A 22645-nucleotide genomic window follows, 5' to 3' on the forward strand; every position below is an offset into this window, starting at 1 on the left:
GTGATCATGGTGTAAAGATCGGTCATCGTGCCTCCGATTGTGAGATATAGTTGGTTAAAGGTTTTCTCCTGTAGTCAGCCTATATCCCGTAATAAGTTAGACTGAGAAGGAAGCATGCATCAGCCATAGCTATCGATTAAAGGTGGTCTCAGCATTGAGACTCTGCTTGATGTTAACTTTGGTGTGTGACATGTCAAAAAGGTCACAGTGGTTGCATGATGTTGTGTGGATCCGGATTGGCAATTCTGCTGGCCGCTTGCAGTGTGGATGGTGACCTGGGGCTGGCTTCACTTTGTTGGACATTGTAGTTATGGAGCTAGTACACTAAAAATGTCTTTCTTTGCACTAAGTTAGGTTTAGACAGGCTGCATATGTTTGCACATTCTGCACATTCTCCAAAAATTCTAATACATACATATAGATACCTACAGATACACTGGTCTTGATAAATTCTCCCTTCATGTGTAAATATGTTCCGGAAAATATCACAGTACATGTTAACCCCTTCGGGACCAGGCTAATTTTCGTTTTTGCATTTTCGTTTTTTCCTCCTTGTGCTTAAAAGGCCATAGCACTTGCATTTTTACACCTACAGACCCACATGAGCCCTTACTTTTTGCGTCACTAATTGTACTTTGCAATGACATGCTGAATTTTTGCATAAAGTATACTACGAAACTAGAAAAAAATTCAAAGTCTGATGAAATTGAAAAAAAAAACCACATTTCTTTTATTTGGGGGGAATGTGTTTTTACGCCATTCGCCGTGGGGTAAAACTGACTTGTTATACATTTTCCTCAAGTTGTTACGATTAAAACAATATATAACATGTATAACTTATATTGCATCTGATGGCCTGTAAAAAATTCAAACCATTGTTAACAAATATACAGTACGTTCCTTAAAATCGCTCCATTCCCAGGCTTATAGCGCTTTTATCCTTTGGTCTATGGGGCTGTATGAGGTGTAATTTTTTGCGCCATGATGTTTACTTTCTATTGATACCTTGATTGCGCATATACGACTTTTTGATCGCTTTTTATTACATTTTTCCTGGATTTGATGCGACCAAAAATGCGCAATTTTGCACTTTGGGATTTTTTTGCGCTGACGCCGTTTACTGTGCGAGATCAGGTATGTGATTAATAAATAGTACGGGCGATTACGCACGTGGCCATAGCAAACATGTTTATTTATTTATTTATTTACTTTTATTTAAAATCTGGGAAAAGGGGGGTGATTCAAACTTTTATTAGGGGAGGGGGCTTTTTACTATTAACAACACAATCGGACAGTGCCCGTTAATACCGGCGGTCCCGGGCTACAAGCTGCACCCGGGACCGCCGCGGTTCAGAGCGGGGTCGCCGCGTGGCCCCGCTCTGGACGCTCACACCCGCGCGAGGACGTACAGTTACGTCCTCGTGCGGGAAAGGGTTAGGTAATAAAAATAACTTAATCTAGTCTAAATTTCCCAATTGAAAAAACTCCCCTTATTGTCATCTTTCAGAATCTACCACAGTTAATCATGCCTGCAATGCTTAGGTAAAGCTGATGCGCTAACATATTTCAGTAATACATTTACATCAGAAAATAAAGTCATGATATGATGAAAGCAACAGATGGGCTGGGTATGGAAATAGCTGTATAGTGTCTATGGAGTTGAGTTAGTTTTGGCAAGGGACTGATTCCTGCTCCATGTGGACTTTTTCCTCTTAGACTACAAACTGATCAGAATACTCACTGGTCTCCACCCAATGCCAATTAACCTTTACTATGTATTTTCCTTTGAAGCTTGTTTTGTTTATTTTTTAAGTAACACCAGTGAATATAATGGAAGGAAACCCATATAGTTACTACTAGTAAATCTCTTCCCAGACAGCCCTTTGTGCATGGCAGGAGTTTGGCAAGACTCATATGATCCCATCCAAGTGGTCTAGTAAATAATTTATGGCAATCTTCATCCTACAATGCCTTATTGCCTTTATGTATAAAAAATTTAGGAGCTCATAAATACTATTGGGGGTAATCAGATAATAAATCCCCAGCCTCATCAGCACACAGAATAGAAGTGAGAGCCAAAAACAGCAACACAGGTTTTTTACTATTTTCCTCTTTAGGAAAGATGAAGTTCAACCTAAAATTCCAACATTTTATTTCATCCTATGTTTTGCTATGATTATTATTCTTATTGTGAATTTGTTCTTGAGCTTACCGCTCTGCTATGCTTCCATAAATGTTTAGCTTTATGTGGCCAAGACCGTGTTTACTAACCACACTTGTAAACACTTACTGTACGCTCCCAGCACATGTGGCTTGTTGCTGGTTAACCAGGAGATAGTCAACTGCTGTATATAATAGCCACTACTCTTTTAATTATTGTTGTTTCCAACAACAATTTGCCATTATGAATGCAAACTTGTTGAGACCAATAAAAAACTCACAGATTATAAAATTATAGGTTATTATTCTGCAAAGGCATGCAATAAATATAAACCAACATTTGACTATTAAATCAGGAGTAAAGTAACTTTGCAAAAAGAAAAAAAAAACATCACTGCTTTTGTGGTGATTATGCACTAGATCTTTTTTTCTTTTTTTTTGCACTCTGATAGTTAAAGAAAGCAAGTAGACTTTGCATAATAAATGTGGAGTTGGTTTCCGGAATGGAAGTTTTAGAATTGCCCGCTGGCACAGAGGGGATTTATCCCCCTATCGGGGGCGATCTCCTTTGGGTTAGGGGGGAGAGGTGAATAAGTGAGTAAATGATCTCAGGAGTGTGAGATAAGGTTGATTTTGGAGTAATTATCGGTGAGATGGTTCCATGTGGAGCCCCGAATGCTTACCCTTTCCTGCAAGTCCCGCTCCTGGACCCAGTCCTGGGACGTAGATATCACTTTCGAAAGCCGGGCGCCGGGCTCTGCAGAGATGAGTCAGATGCCCATAGAGAATGATGGCTCCAGTCATTCTCTATGGGCATCGAACTCATCTCTGTTAATTTGCATACAGCGCGCTCACCTTCCGGCGCCGATATCTCTGTTCGGGGCCAGGGGCCAGGATCAGAAAAGTTTAAGTATCCGGGGCTCCACGGGGGGGGGGGGGGGGGGGGGGACGTTTTGAGCGGGCTCTGCACCGTAATGCTGGGTGACAGGTTCCCTTTAAGGGGTGGAGGGAGGAGAGATTTAAGGGAATTGAGTTGCACGAGGTGTAAGACCGGGCGTCTTAAGGGACATCCTTTAGAAGGACATTATATAAAATGGATATTGAGCCTGTCAAGTCACAGGGGATCCTTGAGAAGGAAGCAAGATTTCACCAAACCAGGGGAAATAGGTAATGTGACGTGGGTTTTGCATTTTGTAATTGATAATTGTGTAATTTTTTATATGAAAACTAATAAAGATTGATAAAAAAAAAAGAATTCTAAATTAAAGGGGTACTCCAGCCCTTAAAAATATTTTATTTATAGCTGCTGTTATATATTATTCTTACCACACCACAAACATAGCCAGCCAGGGACGATGCCCACAGACAGCAGCCACTCATCTGTCATCTCCTTTCATGTGGCTGAGATGATCTGTCCTGATTGGCCTGTTAATGAAAGAGGACGTGTTGATCTAAGATCGATCATCTGGAGAGGTGGTCATGGGATGTTGTAGGTAAATCTACAATAACTGAATGTAAACCTGCTTGGGATAAACATTAGAGATGAGCAAACCTGGAGCATGCTCGAGTCCATCCGAACCCGAACGTTCAGCATTTGATTAGCGGTGGCTGCTGAAGTTGGATAAAGCCCTAAGGCTACGTGGAAATCATGGATATAGTCATTGGCTGTATCCATGTTTTCCAGACAACCTTAGAGCTTTATCCAAGTTCAGCAGCCCCAGCTAATAAAATGCTGAACGTTCGGGTTCGGATGGACTCAAACCTGAACCTGGTTCGCTCATCTCTAATAAACATGTATCTATCCTAAGATAATAAGAAGGTTAATACTAAAAGAGCAGACTAGATGGACTCGATTGTCTTTTTCTGACGACAATCTTCTATGATTCTATGGCCTGTCACCATGTATGCTACTGTAACACAGCCTCGCCAGCATTTGTATTTTTTAATTGTGGGTTAGAGTGGTGACTTAGACTTAGAGTTCTATCTGTGAGATGGTGAAGTCTGATACTGTGCTTTTTGCATTTATTGTGTACTTTTGTTTCTGTGACACAATGTAATACAGCAGCAAGAATTTTATCCAAGGCTATAAAACAGATATATGTTGTCACTCTTGGAATTGGATTTGCAATGCCCCTGTTTAAATTATGCATTAAGAGAGGTTGATGGTGTTCAGGGGTCAGGGGTTGGCGGTGGCAGCAGGGAAGCACAGATGGATCTTTACTGAGCTGTTTAAGGTTCTACTGCAGTCTGGAGACTCAGAAATATGATTTATTAGTTGTGGTGTAGAAAGCACGGAGCTAGACTTGTCCTAGCGCTTCTCCCTGGGATGTAGCTGAATGTGATATGCATTAAAAAAGATGCATTCCTCATTAGTCCCATAATGCACAGTATCATAAAAAATATTACTGGACATATTTTCTCCCCCTATTATGAAATGCATTACCCATGGTAGATCACTACTAACCTATTTCATTTGGCCTCCGCTATGACTTTTATATATCTATATGTAGCTTGGGGAGCCAGCCAGGTACTGCAATGTAGCAAATCTATTATCATTTTGCTGTATTTCTGACCACAATTCATAGAACAGAAGGCAAGTAAATCTTCCCTCCAGTTTCAGGCTATGTTCACACACTGTAAAGAATTCGGAAAACAACGTCCGTAGTGGTCATTGAAAACAACGGCCGTAGGATTCTAAAATTCATTGTGTTTTATTGCTTTCAAAGGAACAATAGTCGTTGTTGAGTACACAGTATAAAATAATGGACATGTCTGTTTTCTATGGCTGCAGGTTGCGAACAATGGCCATAGAAAATAGACTGTTCACACACTGTGTGGCCATCCTGTTGGTCGTAGTGTGAATGAAAGTCAATGGTTGATTGATTTTCATTTACACCCATATGGACAGTAGACTTCTATGGGTGGAAAATAATGTTCCTACGGCTGATAATGCATTATTGGCCAGAGGAACACCTAATACAGTACCTGTTTTTTGACACTGAAACCAATAGCCATTGTATAACGCTGTGTGAAAATAGCCTTATAAATAAATGACATAATTGATCAGATACAACTTTAATAAATAAGGATAATGATGTTAAAGGAGCTGCCACACCATTATCTGAGCATATGGACTGCAAGTAAGGTTATAAGGTTGTTATCTACTTTGCAACCCCTTCTTTAAATGAGAGGGGAGAGCTGTGAACAGAAGATGGCTCCCACTCTGGCCACCAACATGACCATAGAAATGTTTAATCAAAATTAGCTGAATCTGGTGCCATGCTGATCAGCTGATTGTCAAGTCAGCTATTTTTCATTGTCATTAAAGGGAATCTGTCAGCTGTAAATGATATTGAGAGCTCAAGTGTCAAAGAGGTAGTTCCGAGCTGCAGAATGCATGCCTCCCACCTCTATCCACCTTGACTGATTGAAGTATGGGGCTCAGTGCTGGAAGACAATCCCTGTATATTAAGCAATCAGAGCTGAAAGGGTGGGGGATGGAGGAGGCATGCATGCTGCGGCTCACTACAGCCTCTCTGACACTTGAATTCTGAGCATGACAGATTTAATATTAAAGATGTTGCACAGTTTGTAACTCAGGCAAGCATTTTCATGATACTATGTACAGTATTAATTATTATATTCTGTCAATTTACAGATGATAATATTTCTACTGAAATGGATGGAGTCGTAGATGGAGAGTTATCACATTTTGATGATGGGACTGGAACTACTTCAGGTTCAAATTTTCCAGATCTCTCTTCACCCGCCTCTTCTAGTGATGAATTTACACCTAAGGAGGGATCACCATACAGGGCACCCATTTATATACCAGATGACATTCCAATACCTCCTGAGTTTGAACTTCGAGAATCTAGTATTCCTGGCACAGGATTGGGAATATGGACAAAAGTAAAAATATCAGCTGGAGAAAGATTTGGACCATTTGAAGGAGAGCATTGTATGCATCTTGAAAATGTAGAGTCTGGTTGGGAGGTAAGTTACATCATTCACATTATTTTAACAGTGACTACATAGATGATTTATGTTAAATTAGATATTTTATAATATATTGGTATACAAATGGTAAATTTGAGATGATCTTAGCTGGATAGAGTTTTACTGCAGCCTTGATAAATTATTAGTGCAGGATTCCAGACTTATTGTAATTTACAAAGAACATCAATCCTTAATCCCTAACGTACTAATCATAATAATATATTTGTTGTCTAATGATTTTTTATTGATCCTAAAAAAAAGTCCAATTGACAAATGCAGCGAGGAAGTTCCACAGAAAATGTTTCACTGTTTATATGTATAGTCCTTTTCTCCAGACTTTTCTATGGTTAATTTGCTATATACAGTATAGGGCCATGTTCCGACTGTGTCAGTTCCGTAATAATCACGGCAGTTGTTACAACGGCCATGATTACTTCGGAACTTAAGCAGTGATGCCTTCTAAGGAATCCTGGCCGGAGTGTATTCATAAGTATACACTCCGGCCAGGATTCCTAGCGGCACCACAAGAAACTGACATGTCAGTTTTCTGCTGCCGCTATTCATTGAACGGCCGGTGTCTTACAGAGTGGAAACATAGCCTAGTACTGTGCAAAAGTTTTAGGCAGGTGTGAAACAATGGTACAAAAATTCTCGAATTTACTGCTGAGCACTACTTAGGAGCTCTGAGATTAGTCTATTCTAGGTTTTGTGTCCAGGGCCACCATCAGGAATTTCAGGGCCCCTTTCTTCTGACTTGTCTGGGCCCCCATCTTACCCAAAGCATTAATACATAAAATTTCTAAGTCAATTTGGGACATATCTATGGCTATTTGCAACAGATAGTACATGATTACCTGTAATACTCTGTTGTAATGCCAATGCTCCGGTGACGATGTACAGTCTGTACAGGATGTGAGCCATGATACCTTGCCTCTGCTGTGATGAACCGTTATTACTGGCATTACCGCTAATGCATGTGACTGGTTGCTACATGTGCATGTACATGTGCCTTTACAGCACGTCATTGCTGACACCTCAGCATCTGTACTGGATTTTTTAGGGATAGAAGAAGAGTACTGTTTTTCTTTTCCTTAATCTTAGGACATTTGCAGACAACCACATAAGCCTCCACACCATAAATCGTGTGTTCACACAGGGACGGCTATAGTGAAGATTTTATACAGCAGGTTTGAGTGCAGAAAACCAGCAAAGTGGAATGGATACATATATACTGTATACCAGTAAATAAGAGTCACACAGTTACTAAACAGCACAGCACTGTACATACAGTATAACCATCATACTGTTATCAAACAAAATCCAGTACACGAACCTTACTAATAATACCACAATAATACTGGCACATCATAACCATACAGTATATGACCCCCACTCAGTGACCGAATAATGCTGCCACATACAGATAATGAATAAAACTACCAATAAAATATGATACTGATATGAAGCTATTACCAAAACAAATGGGACCAATGATGCCTCTATGCAAGCTACAAATAATCAGCTGCACCATGACCACAAATTATCACCCCCAAATGAGTGAACAATACTTCTGTTACTGTGTACAAAACAGTGGATAAGACCCCTTCCCCTGAACAGTGCCCCCTCATTGTCTGATCATTGTCTTGCAGCATGCTATAAAAACATTGGCCGCTGACCACGGATTACTTCATGTAATAGGAGGCGTGTGGTTGGCGGTCAATGAAAGTATATAGAGAATAATAAAGATGTATACTTACCTCTCCACACTTTCCGGTGTCCTCCTGCCTGTTCCCAGCTGAAGCTTCTACATCAGTTTCTGAAGTGACAGGCCATTCAGCCAGTTAACTCAGTCAATCAGTGATTAGCTAAACCACATGTCCCTTCAGAGTAGGGTGTAGAAGCTTCAGCGGCAGCTCCAGTCAGCAGGAAAAAGCTAGAAGGATATAGGGAAGAGTGGAGAGGTAAGTATAGAACTTTATTGTTTACTTTATATACTAATTATATCAATGAAGTCCTTGCTGCATGATCATCAAGCCATGTGAAGCCATGTAATAGGCTCTGCAAGCAGAGGGGACACAAAGGGGAACAATCAGCAAAATGTAGGGTAAGGCTATGTTCACACTACGTAAGCTCCGCAGAAATTACGGCTGTTGTTACAAAGGCCGTGATTTCTGTGGTACTTATGTAGTGCTGCAGACTGAGGGAATCCCGGACGGAGTGTATACACATAGTATACACTCCGTCAGGGATCTCTAGCGGTGCTGTAGAAAACTGGCATGTCAGTCTTCTACGGCCTCTATTCAGTGAACAGCGACCGCAGAAAACCCTGTCATCTTACACAGTTCCAGCCGCACGCTCTATTGTGTGCTGTGGGGAGTTCTGATGTGGGCACGCACTGATGCGCCCGCATCAGAACTCAGTGGCGCTAAAGATGCTCTGGCCGGTACTGCAGTACAGGTTGGGATTATCTTTTCTGAGATCGGCCGTTCCGTGACCCGTCCCGGTCATTGAACGGCAGGTCTCATACTACGTGTGACCATAACCTAATAATGTATAAATGCAGCATAAGGACATGTTCAAATGGCGTATAACACCGGCCGCTGTTACTGAAGATCATCCCAGCTGGTACTGCTGTACCGGCCGGATGATCTTCATTTCTAGTGAATTCGGATGTGGGCGCCCCTGTGTGCGCCCGCATCCCTATTCACCGCTGCACACAATGAAGCCTGCGGCCGATTGTGTGAACAGTCGTGTTCTGTGTGGCTGCTATTCAATGAATAAGGAAATCCCGGCTACAGTGTATACTATGTGTATACATTGCAACAACAGCCATAATTTATTTAAACATACGTTGTGTGAACATGGCCTAAAAACTCTTAATGCAATGTTTCCTAATAAAACTAAAGTGTTTTACATACCTTTATTATTGCATGCGTCATTTGCTAATTGAGTGTTAAGTATTAAACATCAGTGTGGTGTTTCGATTTGAACTAGTCACACCTACCTGGGTGTGATTACCAATGAGGACCCTGCAGCTTCACTGAGGACGATATGGGATGACCCCTCATTGACGCTGCAGACGTGATTATAGCAGATTTCCCGACAGCCAGGGCTAGTTCACCACCCCCATGCCTAATACTTAACGGGTAAACGCTTAAGTTTTATTAAGAAACATTGCATTAAGCTGCTTCATTTTCACATTATTACCCTACATTTTGAGGATTAGTTTCTTTTAAGCCCCTATGAGTATCCCAGAAGCCCTGGACAGCCACCTTGATTAGCCATATTATAAGCCACCATTGTATACATGTACACACACACAGGGGCGTAGCTAATGTCTCTTGGGCCCTGGTGCAAGAGGTCAACATGGGCCCCCCGCCTTCCTCGACCAAGCAATGCTATTGGTATATATATATATATATCTCAAGACCGGTATTACCAATAATACCAGTATACAGGAAATATTATCACCATACATATTACCGCCATACTGTTACTGTTGTCCCCCATGTTAGCCCCCTTTTGCTGCCCCCCCATGTTAGCCCCCTTTGCTGCCCCCCCATGTTAGCCCCCTTTTGCTGCCCCCTCCCATGTTAGCCTCCTTTGCTGCCCCCCCATGTTAGCCCCCTTTGCTGCCTCCTCCCATGTTAGCCCCCTTTGCTGCCCCCCATGTTAGCCCCCTTTGCTGCCCCCCATGTTAGCCCCCTTTGCTGCCCCCCATGTTAGCCCCCTTTGTTGCCCCCCCATGTTAGCCCCCTTTTGCTGCCACCCCATGTTAGCCCCCTTTGCTGCCCCCCATGTTAGCCCCCTTTTGCTGCCTCCCCCCATGTTAGCCCCCTTTGCTGCCCCCCATGTTAGCCCCCTTTGCTGCCCCCCATGTTATCCCCCTTTTGCTGCCTCCCCCCCATGTTAGCCCCCTTTGCTTCCCCCCATGTTAGCCCCCTTTTGCTGCCCCCACATGTTAGCCCCCTTTTGCTACCCCCCATGTTAGCCCCCTTTTGCTGCCCCCCCATGTTAGCCCCCTTTGCTGCCTCCCCCCATGTTAGCCCCCTTTGCTGCCCCCCCATGTTAGTCCCCTTTTGCTGCCTCCCCCCATGTTAGCCCCCTTTGCTGCCCCCCATGTTAGCCCCCTTTTGCTACCCCCCCATGTTAGCCCCCTTTTGCTGCCCCCCCATGTTAGCCCCCTTTTTCTGCTCCCCCATGTTAGCACCCTTTGCTGCCCCCCAGGTTAGCCCTCTTTTTCTTCCCCCCATGTTATCCCCCATGTTAGCCCCCTTTAGCTGCCCCATGTTAGCCCCCTTTGCTGCCACCCTCCATGTTAGCCCCCTTTGCTGCTTCCCCATGTTAGCCCCCTTTGCTGCCCCCCATGTTAGCCCCCTTTTGCTGCCTCCCCCCATGTTAGCCCCCTTTGCTGCCCCCCCATGTTAGCCCCCTTTTGCTGCCCCCCCTATGTTAGCCCCCTTTTTCTGCCTCCCCCCCATTTTGCTGCCCCCCCCCAACAAACAAAATGCAATATATGGTGTGACTGCACTTTGCCTCCACAACAGGAACTTGGCACAAATAACCACAGATCTTCAGTGGATATAGACTTGCTCAAATCCTCTCTTCATGTAATGCCATATGGGGTGATGTTGAGATCAGGACAATGTGGCTACTTGTTCTTCCTTATCTTGAAGATAGTTATTAACGACATTGGCTGTATGCTTTGGGTCGTTGTCCAGCTGCAAAAGAAAAATTTGGAGCTTCTGTGGGAGGTGCCTTACTTTGTAGCCTTTATTTTCACTCCAGCTTAAAACATTTGCATAGTACTTGTACTGTGCAAATGTACTATGTACAGTACTATGTGTTCTGGAAATCATTCCCGTAATAAAACTTGATAAACAAGCTGTAACCTAACACATATATGTAAACTCATTGAACAACACTGCCTAGATGAACAGCTTCTTCTTTAAATGAAATCATTTAAAAAACTAAATTTTAGATCATACCTGATAAAAAATAAAATGAAAAATTGGGTTACAATATGTACACTTGGGTTTGTTCTGGTAATTGTAATGAATGGGGACCTTAAAGGGAACCTGTCACCCCCCGTGCCGGGGTGACAGGCTCCCGACCCCCCGTTAGAGCCCCCTATACTCACCTAATCCCGCCGGGTCCCGCTTCTGGATCCGGTCGGGTGATGAAGATCTCAGCCGCTGCAGCCCGGCGCGAGCGCTGAGAGATGAGTCCAACGCTCATAGAGAATGACGGAGCGCTGGACTCTCCTGTCAATCTCTATGGGTGTTGGACTCATCTCTTAGCGCACGCGCCGGGCTGCAGCGGCTGAGATCTTCATCACCCGACCGGATCCAGAAGCGGGACCCGGCGGGATTAGGTGAGTATAGGGGGCTCTAACGGGGGGTCGGGAGCCTCTCACCCCGGCACGGGGGGTGACAGGTTCCCTTTAAGCTAGCTTGATCAAATTGTGTAATGTCCTCTTTTACAATTTATCTAAAAATCTGCAACTATCAAAGGGGATATAACTTTTAGTCTCGGGAGGGAGGCAAGAATCTTGTGAGCCCCGGATTCACACCCCTATGAGCTTAAGATTCATACTCCCTTCTAAAAGAAATGTCCTTTTAACACATGGCCTCAGGACATTACATAACCCAATACAGATGGGGTTGGAAAGAGGACAGCTTTCTTAAAGTGGCTATTTTTAAAATTGTAAAAAAAACATACATTTAAAAAATAAAAAGTGGTTGTTGGAGCAACAGCAACACTCTTGTCTATTGGCTATGCTTGTTATTTCAGCTCAGATCTGTAAGAGGATTCCTTTTCTTCAGGGCTTTAAAAACCCTGCGCATGCGCCATAGCAAGATGCAGGACTGACAGGTCCAAGGAGGAGGAATCCTGCCCGGGGGCATTCCTAATGATGTGGAGGGTGGGAAGAAAGATTGGAGAGGCATCACAGGCCTCTCATTTCATAATGACGGGCAATAATAATGATCATAATCATTATTTACGTCATTATAAAATAAGGGCCATTATTCAGCCTATAAAGACGTTGTGGGAACTTAGCCTAAAATGCAATAGAGGTCTAGCACAATCTCTGAAAAAAATCTGCATAAAACAGTGTCCAACATGAATATGTTTAGTAACATGTTCTAAGGGATTAGCTATGTCACGCTATGGCTAAAAACATGTAGGTTCAAAATGCTTTATATACGTTAATTTTCAGTAAAGAAAACAGCGTTGGACCTCCATTACTGTTCTACAATTTCTTGTTCGGCTGAGCACTGGTTTCACTCCACCTGCTGTGTCTCCACACGTGTCCACTCTAGTAGGCACCCAAAAAAATACATTCCATTTATTTTGATAGGGCTAAACTTCAATACCAGCACTCGGACAAAAGGGTTGCTTCTTAAGGGTCGCTGATATTTTTTTCCTTCTTAAAAAAACGTTAAAACAACAACAACAACAGCAACAAAAAAATGTTTTAAAACTATGAATTTCATTGATTGTTTACTTACTTATTGAACAGAATTCTAATATTGGAAAATCAAAAGAATATCACTGTCCTGTTTGTATAGTTGATCTCCTTCCCAGGTGACTGTAAGAAATTATTGCTTCCAAGCTGGTGCCATAGAGTCTAGTGACCTGTTTAGTTACCTTGGGCAACCTTGACTTGTTGGTGTGCTCTTTTAGTAAACCCTTCAGTAATTTTGCTAACTGATGCATAAAAATACTGTTGATGCATTCAGCCCAGTGTCTAGCTTTAGTTTCAGGCATTCAGTCAGCTATTGGTAAAAGAAACATACAAGAATGAAAAGAAGTCATGTTTCACAAACATTTGGATGTCTGCAAGTAAATGGTCGACTCTGCCTTAAAACAGTTTGTTTAGGAAGCTGTTGAATAAGTAGTTTGTGCAATTTCCATATTAATGTGTTTGTTGTTTCACACTTAAAATCTAGTCTTAAACTGTTGTTTTTTATTTTATTTTATTTCAACAGATCGTAAGCAGTTTTCACAGCAGATCTTTGTGTGTTTAAGATATTTGATTGCTGGTGTGTCTTCTTAAGGTTTTCTTAGTACATATACCCATATATTACCTTAATAAACATAGCACACATCACTTTTAGTGGTCTATGCTACTAATCTTCATTAATGTGGGAATTAGTATTGTGAGTTGTCACTAGTACTTACCTCCTAACTTGGCCTGATAGCTTACATTACAGACATAACAGAGCAGAGTTAGGTTATGTTCACAGGACATATATTTTCGGAAAACTGCGGCCATTGTTGCCGATTGGAACAACGCCCGTGATTAATACAAAAATATATTTGCCGTTGCCGACTATGAAATCCCGGCTGGGATCCCTAGTGGCGCCGCGAGTAACTGACATGTCAGTTTTCTGCGGCTGCTATTCACTGTCAGTGCACACTGTGGAGCGAGTGGCTCCAGACGCACTCTCCATAGTGTGCAGTGGAGAGTTCTGATGCGGATGCGCACTGATGCGCCCGCATCAGAACTAAGCGGTGCTAAAGATCATCCGGCCGGTACTGCAGTACCAGCTGGGATGATCCTTTCTGATTCTCATACAGAATGTTGACATAGCCCTAAAGTGTAACTATCATTCTAAGCGGGCGGCAGGATACACTGTCAAAAACCTGCTGCCCCGCTCCCTATCCAGGCATGTGGCGGAGATGGAATCTTTCCAGTTGCGCCATTGTATACAATGCAATCCCTATACATGAAGTGCACCAGTAGGCTTTTGACAGCATATCCTGCCCCTCACGAACAATGATAGTAACAATTTAATGGTTTCATGTGTATATCAACATACAGTAAGAGGGAACAAGTGAAGGAAATAACATTTTCTTTTTACTAAAGAGACATATCTCTAGGTTCCATTCTTATTTATTTTGTATTTATGTAGATAGAGCTAGGGGGTTGTTGTACAGAGATATAACTACTCACATCAGTCCCTGTAGCCAGTGGAACTCACAACCTAAATTCTAAATTTGGTGCTGTGCAATTAAATTTTATTATTATTTAGCTAAACCTATTTAACTAAAGACAATATGAAGTGTCAATTCGAGGGTATTCTGGCATCACATTTTTAAAAAAATTTGATTTAGGGTCCTGTATATGTAAAATAGCCATACTCTCACCCCCCCCCCCCCCGATCCTCTGCAGCTGCAGTTCCAATGGAGCCCAGTCTCCCCTGATTTTTACTGGTTTATGATGCCTGTGATCTCCCCTGAGAAGGTGCTAACTAAGCCAATCAATGTCTTGAGTGGTCAACACTATAGACAATGATTAGCTGAATAGAGAATTTTTATGGGGACAACACATCACAGAAACCAGGAAGCAACTAAGAGCAGCAGTGACCAGGAGTCATTGGTGTGACAACAGTGGGACACTGGAGCAAGTGAGTATGGCTTCTTTTTATTTTTGGCACCAAATATCCAAAAATGTTGTGCTGCCAAAAAAGCGTCACGTTCGTATTTTTTTTCTTCTTTTTTTTTTTTTGCAGAAATCAATAGTCCAGGCGATTCTAAGAAACTTTGTAATTTTAAGGTTAATAGGCAAATATGCCATTATCTGCATTCAAAAAGACTTTTCCCGGGTCCCCCCTCCCTTCTCTTTTCCATTCACTGCAAAATATCAAAAAATTGTGTCTTGTGGCATCAGACACAACCCTGTCTGTTCTATAGAGAGGGGAGGAGGGAGATGAGTCAGCAGCAAAGAGTAAAGAACAAAGGGTTACACAGCTCAGAGCTCCATGAAAGCCTATTCAGAGGTCAGAGAGGTCAGTGCTGACTGTCAGAGGAGATATCCGGTGATGTAGCTGTAAATTAACTCATTGTTGTCCTGTTTTGGTGCCTTATCATCCTCCACCCCTCCCCTCTCCATACACAATGATGAAGACAGGGGGGAGAGCTTGAAACTGCTTTTTCGTGATTAAGGCTGGGTTCACACTACGTATATTTGAGGCTGTGGATGGACGTCATTTAATGGCAAATATGTGCTGTTATTTTAAAACAACGGCTGTTATATTGAAATAATGGAAGTTATTTACTGTTATATGGTGGTCATCCACTCAATTTCAACATTGTGTGAACAGATCCTTTCTGTGTTTTCAATCCACTCCTGGTTTTGGTTGCTATGAGGACCTGACATGAGGACCAAATACAGCCTCAAATATACATAGTGTGAACCCAGCCTAAAAATGTATTTTTCGGCTAATAAACCCAATTACAAAGTTTCTTACAATCGTCTGTACTATTGATTTCTGCAAAAAATAAATAAACGGCAGTGACACTTAAGGATGGTGTAAAATTTACACCAGAAAAAAATCTTGTTTTAAAGATAACCTTTAGTCAACCCCCCTCCCCAAATTGAGATGTTTATACCATCAACTAACTTAGGGTAACTTGATTACATAGATTTTATGTTTTCTTGATACATCCTTCCGTTCCCAATATATGTTGATTTATAGTTTTAGTTAATAGTTAGATGGACATAAACTTGGTGGTTAATATCAGGTGATGAGCGTGATTATAGAGTCGAGGTTATGTATTAGCCATAAATACCCCTTATTATAAAATATTCTCACCCTCAGACTCTATAGTAACATCCATCACCCAATAATTACTCTCATTAAATTTAAAGGGGTACTCTGGATAAATAAAATAGATTTGAAATCGACTGGCATGAGAAAGTTACACAAATTTATAAGTGACTTTTATTTAAAAAACTCAGACATTCTAGTACTTATCAGCTGCTGAATGTCCTGTAGGAAGTGGTGTATTTTTTCCAGACCGACAGTGCTCTCTGCTGCCACCTCTGTCTGTGACAGGAACTGTCCAGAGCAGTACAAAATACCCATAGAAAACTCCTGCTTTGGGCATTTCCTGTCACGGACAGGTGACAGCACCATGACTGGAAAAAAATTACACTATACTCAAGTACTAGAAAACGTGAAGGAGAGAGGTTTCGGTCACATGCATTTCTCTACATGTAGAAACATTGTCTGAAACGCCTTTTTCCTGGTTTTTAACTGCTTAAAACATAAATTGAATCAATGATTAGAGCCGTCTGCATATTGTGTGAAGGAATTCTGATCACAGGATTGGTAGATTGGTGGGTAATAGCTCCAGACCTGAACAATTCTATCATACCTCCCCTCCTCCCCCCTCAAAAAGACATCAAATTTAATGGCAAGTCTGAGTGGGAGACTACAAAAAAAAAGTTGTTTATTTCCCCCTGCTCCCTGGTGCTGCCCCCCTGCAAGGTGCTGCCCTATGCACCGGACCACGGGTGCCTAGTGGTAAATACGGCCCTGGCTGTGTCTACTCCGCTGGAGGTGTGGTGCTAACAATACAACACAGTAAGTGTTGGAAGTCTCTGTGGTAAGCAAATGGTTTTTATTGTTGGAGAAGAGCAACATATATTCCATGGCTATCTCCCCATCTGTTAGGAAAGATTACACTAACTGCAGTTAGCTAGAAAAGCCTACAGTCACATGAATTAGTCTTGTAAAACCAACAGTCTCTATCATCCCCTGGGAATCAGAAACTAGGACTCTAGGAGCATAAACACCCTTAGAATTTCAGTTCTTAATATTTTGATGAAGTCATGCTGAATGACCGTATCCATGTTTTTCAGGCATTCCTAGGACTGCATCAATCTTTTCTAGTTACCAGGAGGCAAATACCGAGTGTTTGGGGTTTTGCAAGCCTGAATTTACTGTAAATTTGGTAATCTCTACCCCATGGGATCTGGCATTATGGCTATGGTTTCTTCCTCCCCCAATATATAGGAGCTGAATTTTTTACTAATTCTTAAAGCGACTCTGTACCCACAATCTGCCCCCTCCTAACCGCTTGTACCTTCCGATAGCTGCTTATAATCCAAGATCTGTCCTGGGGTCCGTTCGGCAGGGGATGCAGTTATTGTCCTAAAAAACAACTCTTAGGGTGCCTTCACACCAACGGGATCCGTAACGGATTTCACGCTGTGGATTTGCAGCGAGATCCGCTGCAGATCTAGTCCTATTCATCCCCAAAGAGCACATACTCGCTGCGGGATTGACGTCCCGCTGTGAGTATGTGCGTTAACCCCCTGCCCGCTGCAGAGAGCATACATTACTCGGTGACGTGGCTGTGTGTGAGGCTCTCGGTTACGGTTCGCTCAGCCCAGGACAGGTCTTGGAATTAAAGTAGCTATAAGAAGGTACAAGCAGTTTGTGCGGGGAAGATTGTGGGTACAGAGTCGCTTTAATCCAGTTTAGCGAGGAGGACCTGCGGCCTGCAACCCTAACTCTAACCCTAACCAGTCTGGGGTCATGGAGCCCTTACATGCAGCAAGATGCAATGCATCGTGTGTTGAGACACTTTTTTTTTTATAGCCAGCATTAAATTTTTCAGCTCTTCTTGAGATGAGTATAAATATTGAAGATAATACTGGAGTAGGGAGGGATGTACTATGGTAAGAGATTACGCTGAGTAGGGGCCTTATTACATCTCTCATCTCTAACATTTCTAACATCAGCCTGATTTGGCAGATCATCGCTCCGTGTTAGAGTGCATTTTTAAAAAAATTCAGTTCACCTGGTCCGCGAATTTCCGTAAGTAAGCAAACACTGCTCTAGAGGATTGGCGCTTGCATTAAAGTGATTACAAGCCCCCCCCCCCCCTTTACTCTATGTGCAGTTCTCTGCACCATCCACAAGTTTGAATACTGCACATTCGATATATATCTTTCTGCTCAAATATCGCTCGCATTTTATCAGTTGACAGTGCCACAACAGGTGGGTGGGGCTTCACAACAGCTGGCCCCCTTTCCCGAGAGAGAGAGATGGCCCAACTGCTGTGAAGCCCCCTGCCTAGGTTACACTTTCACCAATGAAATGACACTGTCCAACAATGAAATGAAGTGATTTTAGAGCAGAAAGAAGACACAAACAAGTTTATACCGTTATATATCAAATGTGCAGCATCTAAGCTTGGGGGTGGTGCTGAAAACTGTACCTTTAAATGTAGAGCTGTCTAGTACTGCCCTTACTGAGATGGCTCTGGAGATGTCAGTTGTGGGAGCAAGGAAATAACACTATGAAGATGAAATGATACCGGGGAGGAACAAATATACTATGGGTGAGAGATGATACTGGTGGAAAAGATAATCCTGGAGGGAATAAAGATGATACTTTGGGGTGAAGGGATCTGATATTGTTGGAATTAGATAACAGGAAGAGCATACTGGAGGAAGGGGAGAGTTAATACATGGGAAGAATGATACCTGGGGTAAAGAGAAAAGTTATTACTTTGGAGCAGAGGGAGAAGTGATATTTTTACCTGCTGCTTAATATATTTAACCTCTTGTTAAGCATCATTGTAATGACATAATGAATATTATTCACTTTACCCGGTTTTAATGTTATGGCTGATTAGTGTACTGTATATGGTAATAAGCTTTGCGGCAGCATGAGGAGTGCTGAAGATGCTCAGTACAAGTACATAAGGAGAACATTATTTATGGTGCTCTGACAGCTTTTCTTTTCATTAACTTCATGATAACTTTGTTATTTTGCCGGCATCATGAATTGTCTGGTGAGGAGATAGTACCTGGGTTTCATCTTCATTTAGGAGAGGAAGTGACAGGGAATCATAACTCTTCTCAATTGGTAAACATGTTAGAGACATTTATTGCAAGGTTTCAAAGATGACATGGCTTCCTTTAATACAGTTGATGCCATTAGGTTAAACCGTCAATATGTCACCATGCAATTGACTGTAAAATGAAATTGATTTGGTAAATGTAAGTGAGATGGATCTGTTTGCTTTCATCTGTTTGTGAATGAGTGAGGAGGTGATGTCACCAATCATAGAGCAATAAAGAGGCAACTGATGGATGGCTGAAATCTATGCCCGTGTCTGCGCCATAGTATTATGAGCTATACAATTATATTAATATCCAGGACTAGCTATTAATAGATTCATATTTTATCCACAAAATAAATAAAAGGATTACAATTATCTGATGGTATATTATGATACATTAGAACACTGCTTCTTTATAAACACAGTGTACCAGTGTACCTAAGAGATCACGGCGTCTAACCTCCCTAACCCCTTGGTGATCTCCATATCGGCCTGCCGCGGGTATGGCATAAGGGACAAGTTATTTTTACTTAGTGACCCTGTTAAGGCAGCCCTTGTTGGATTAATTTGGAATCTGAGAGAGAATCATCTGTATGCCTATAAGGGAACAGATCTATATTATTACCTTAGACAAAATAGACTGCTATGGGTCCTGCAGGCAACTGCGAAAACCACAAACTGAAAGGCATTCTTCAGTATTACATGGTGACCAAAATGATGGTTCTTTAAAGGTTGTATTACACGGCACAATGTGAGGAGAAAGCAAGCGCCAACCTGTCAGCTCATCGCTCTTTTCCTCCTTGTTCCATGCTCGCTGCCTGTGCTATTACATGCGCAGACAGCGAGTGGGAGGAGCATGCAGGGTGGAGGCAGGGAGCAGCGGGAGGGGCTGTCCGGATGATCCTTAGATCGACAAGGCTGCCTACTCAAAAGAGCAATAGTCTGCTGTCATGGAGCAACTAGCAGCAGACCGTCACTGCACTGAGGCCAATTCACCTTGTTAAAAGACCACGATCACCTGCCATTGTGCATGATGACTATTACACCAAATGACTGTCAGCCAGAACGGCCAGTATACATGATAATCATTTGCTGTAATTGAGCCTTTTTAGAGGGGACATGATTGGGAGACCCTGTCTATAACATTTATGTACTAATAGTATGGACAAGGGATATTTTCGTGAGAACTTTCCCTAATCTTTTACCAAGAAGTGTCTGTATTTGATAGAAGTATGACACTTTTTGATGCGGGATAAGATTACCATTTGTTGTGATGTTGGCTATGGTAAGTTCTTGCTCTGTGTTTTTGAGATGTCACTGTGAATCTGTAAACATATGGACAGAAGTAGAAACTCTCTATAAGTCACTATTATTAGCTGGAGTACAGAACTGTGTGAAGAGTCGTGGACACAAGATGAATCAGCAGATCAATCATTTAACATGATTTCTAAACAGAGCCATTGTGTTTCAGGGATATAATGAAATCAGTGATGGCTTTTTTTATTGAACAAAGGGGACATAAGCCTGGAGAGACTATCAAAAGCTCTTCAGACGTTCGATTTCATTCTTGTGTTCTTTCTGGCCCAGTCTTTGGGCTTCAGTTTTAAATTTGCTTTGCATACCATAGCAGCGTGAGTCTTTTCAATTATGTGACTCTCTATCATTTCTATTATTGCAGAAGAGAGGGCCAGTGGCCTATGAACAAGTGCTAAAGTTCAGGAACTCTTAAACTAGTTTTCTTGGGTCAGAGGTGAAAGTAACTCTTTCTATGGAACAAAGGTGTGTCCTGATAACAAATAAAGAAGATCATATGTAGTGTATACATTATAAAATGAAGCCCACACACTTGCAGATCAACATCTGAAATCTTTGTTCTGACAATCATGTCCTTCAATCCTGAGTAAACTGATTTTTTTGTCATACTGCATATGTAAGGAAATCTCTATAATGGTTGGCCTATGACTTACAAGTGTCCTTAAGTTTGTGATAAAAGGAATAACGCCATGTTTTTTAAAATAACACATTTTTTTTGTCTCATTCATTCTCTCTTTCTATATATTGCGTTATATTAACATTAATATTGTTTGTGATCCCTTCAATGTCATGTTCATTTTGAAAGTTGTTTCATTTAGACAACCCCTTTTATATACCCCCCAGGGGGTCAAGTTGGTTTGGGGGGGGGGGTCTAATACTTAACACTTCCATCGTTTATCTTCTATCTTTACTATTGCCTCAGCCGTTGATTGGCTGAGCCATAGGCTGTATCCATGTTTTCCTGGCAGCCCTTGGATTAAATAATGCGGTTCTTTTCTCCATCTCATTTCACATATAGTTTCTTAGGCTGTATTCACACAGCACACAGGCATTTCCATTGTGTTACTGCATCATTTAATTGCAGAAATTACTCATTTCATTGCGTTGTGTGTGAACGTGTTGGAGTTTCATTGCACTTAGCTAATTTATCAGGTAAATAAGCTAATTCTCATACAATTACTGTCAACAGATCCCCTTTACCGTTGTCATATTAAGGTATCCTATTTTACTTCTGTTCTTCATCTTATCCTATCTTCTTCATTGAAAAGGAATGTCTGTATTCATGATGCTGTTGTTAATGGTCAGTAGGTGGCATACTGAGCAGTGAAAATGAGATGTGCTTATTTCCACACAATTTTATTTCCTTGAAATGAATTTCTTAAAGGAAAAATGATGTGTGTAAATTACCATATTTGCTCACTGTCTCTTAATTTCCTCAAAATTCCGCAGATATGTTTTAACCATAGCATATTGTATTCTATAACCCACAATATCATGAATCATTCACAGAGCACTTAATCTAATTGAAATAAAGGTGCATGGTCAGTGCACTCCGAGAGGTCAATGTAGTATTTTATGCCCGCTCCTTTAACCTCTTATTAAATGAATCTGTCCTCCCCTTTCCTATGTACCTGTGATCACTGTATATCAAAGATGTCTAAGCCATTAAATTACAGCACAAGTATATTCAGTAACATTCGGACTCTGTAAAAGTCATCATTACATGTATATTTGTCTTCTCCCATTTCAGTTTTCTTGGCTTTACTCTTTGATGCGAGGGAACTTTTGCTAACTGAAAACAAGATTTACTATAGCATTTATAGGAGGGGTTGCGGAGGAATGTTCATATGTAAAACTACTGAGGTTATCTCACTCTGTATTCCATTTGTAAGGTTACATTAGAGTGTATTTATATGGTCATATTAGTCAGAGGATCCGGTTTCGGGTTCAGTTTATATAAACCACATTAGCTCAGTCAAGTAGGTATTCACTCACTGCTATTAACTGGCAAATCGAAGTTCATCTGGGGTTATGAAAAGTGACCAGGCTACATGATTCAGGTGTTGACAATGTGATGACATCTTTCAAGAGAGGATGTTAACAAGATGTCTGGATGTTTTCCTAGGAGCTTGTATCAGGACACCTTAGACAGAATATCCTAACCTACCTTAGACAGGGAACATCAATTACTTCCCTTCCCATGTGTCGTAGGAATGTCACCAAGAGTAAACTGTAAATCTTCAGGAGAGATTCTCAGAGGGAATTTATGAAAGCAATGATTCTGCGAGCAAGTCTGTATCATATGACAAACTGAGGCAATTTTTAATACAAATAAGTAAATTTAAAAAAAATCCAAAAATATATGGTGTTATGTAAATAGAGATTATTCATTGGGGAGTGAAACTTTTTTTGTTACTTTCTAATAAACTATATATTTTGTATCAGTATCTAAACATTTCCAATATGTTCAATATAATAAGATTTTAATTTTTTCTCATTCACTGACAGCAAGCAGTTTTGTGTT

At 41.5% G+C, this 22645-nt stretch overlaps 1 protein-coding gene and 1 long non-coding RNA gene across 6 annotated transcripts in view; one reads left to right on the forward strand and one right to left on the reverse strand.

The window, feature by feature from the left end:
• LOC138795738 (uncharacterized) overlaps positions 1 to 7100 on the reverse strand; it is a 42663-nt gene extending 35563 nt beyond the window's left edge. Inside the window, exon 1 of the long non-coding RNA XR_011363666.1 lies at positions 7014 to 7100. This is a non-coding gene — a long non-coding RNA (uncharacterized lncRNA). The remainder of the gene's footprint in view (positions 1 to 7013) is intronic.
• The window catches only part of MECOM (MDS1 and EVI1 complex locus), a 430268-nt gene that overhangs the window by 200626 nt on the left and 206997 nt on the right, over positions 1 to 22645 (forward strand). For all 5 annotated transcript variants that reach the window (XM_069975240.1, XM_069975239.1, XM_069975242.1 and 2 more), the window contains exon 2: positions 5819 to 6156. In XM_069975240.1, the coding sequence (XP_069831341.1) occupies positions 5819 to 6156 (338 nt within the window). The remainder of the gene's footprint in view (positions 1 to 5818; positions 6157 to 22645) is intronic.

This window comes from Dendropsophus ebraccatus, chromosome 6, assembly GCF_027789765.1.
Source record: "Dendropsophus ebraccatus isolate aDenEbr1 chromosome 6, aDenEbr1.pat, whole genome shotgun sequence".
In the NCBI taxonomy this organism is placed as follows: Eukaryota; Metazoa; Chordata; class Amphibia; order Anura; family Hylidae; genus Dendropsophus; species Dendropsophus ebraccatus.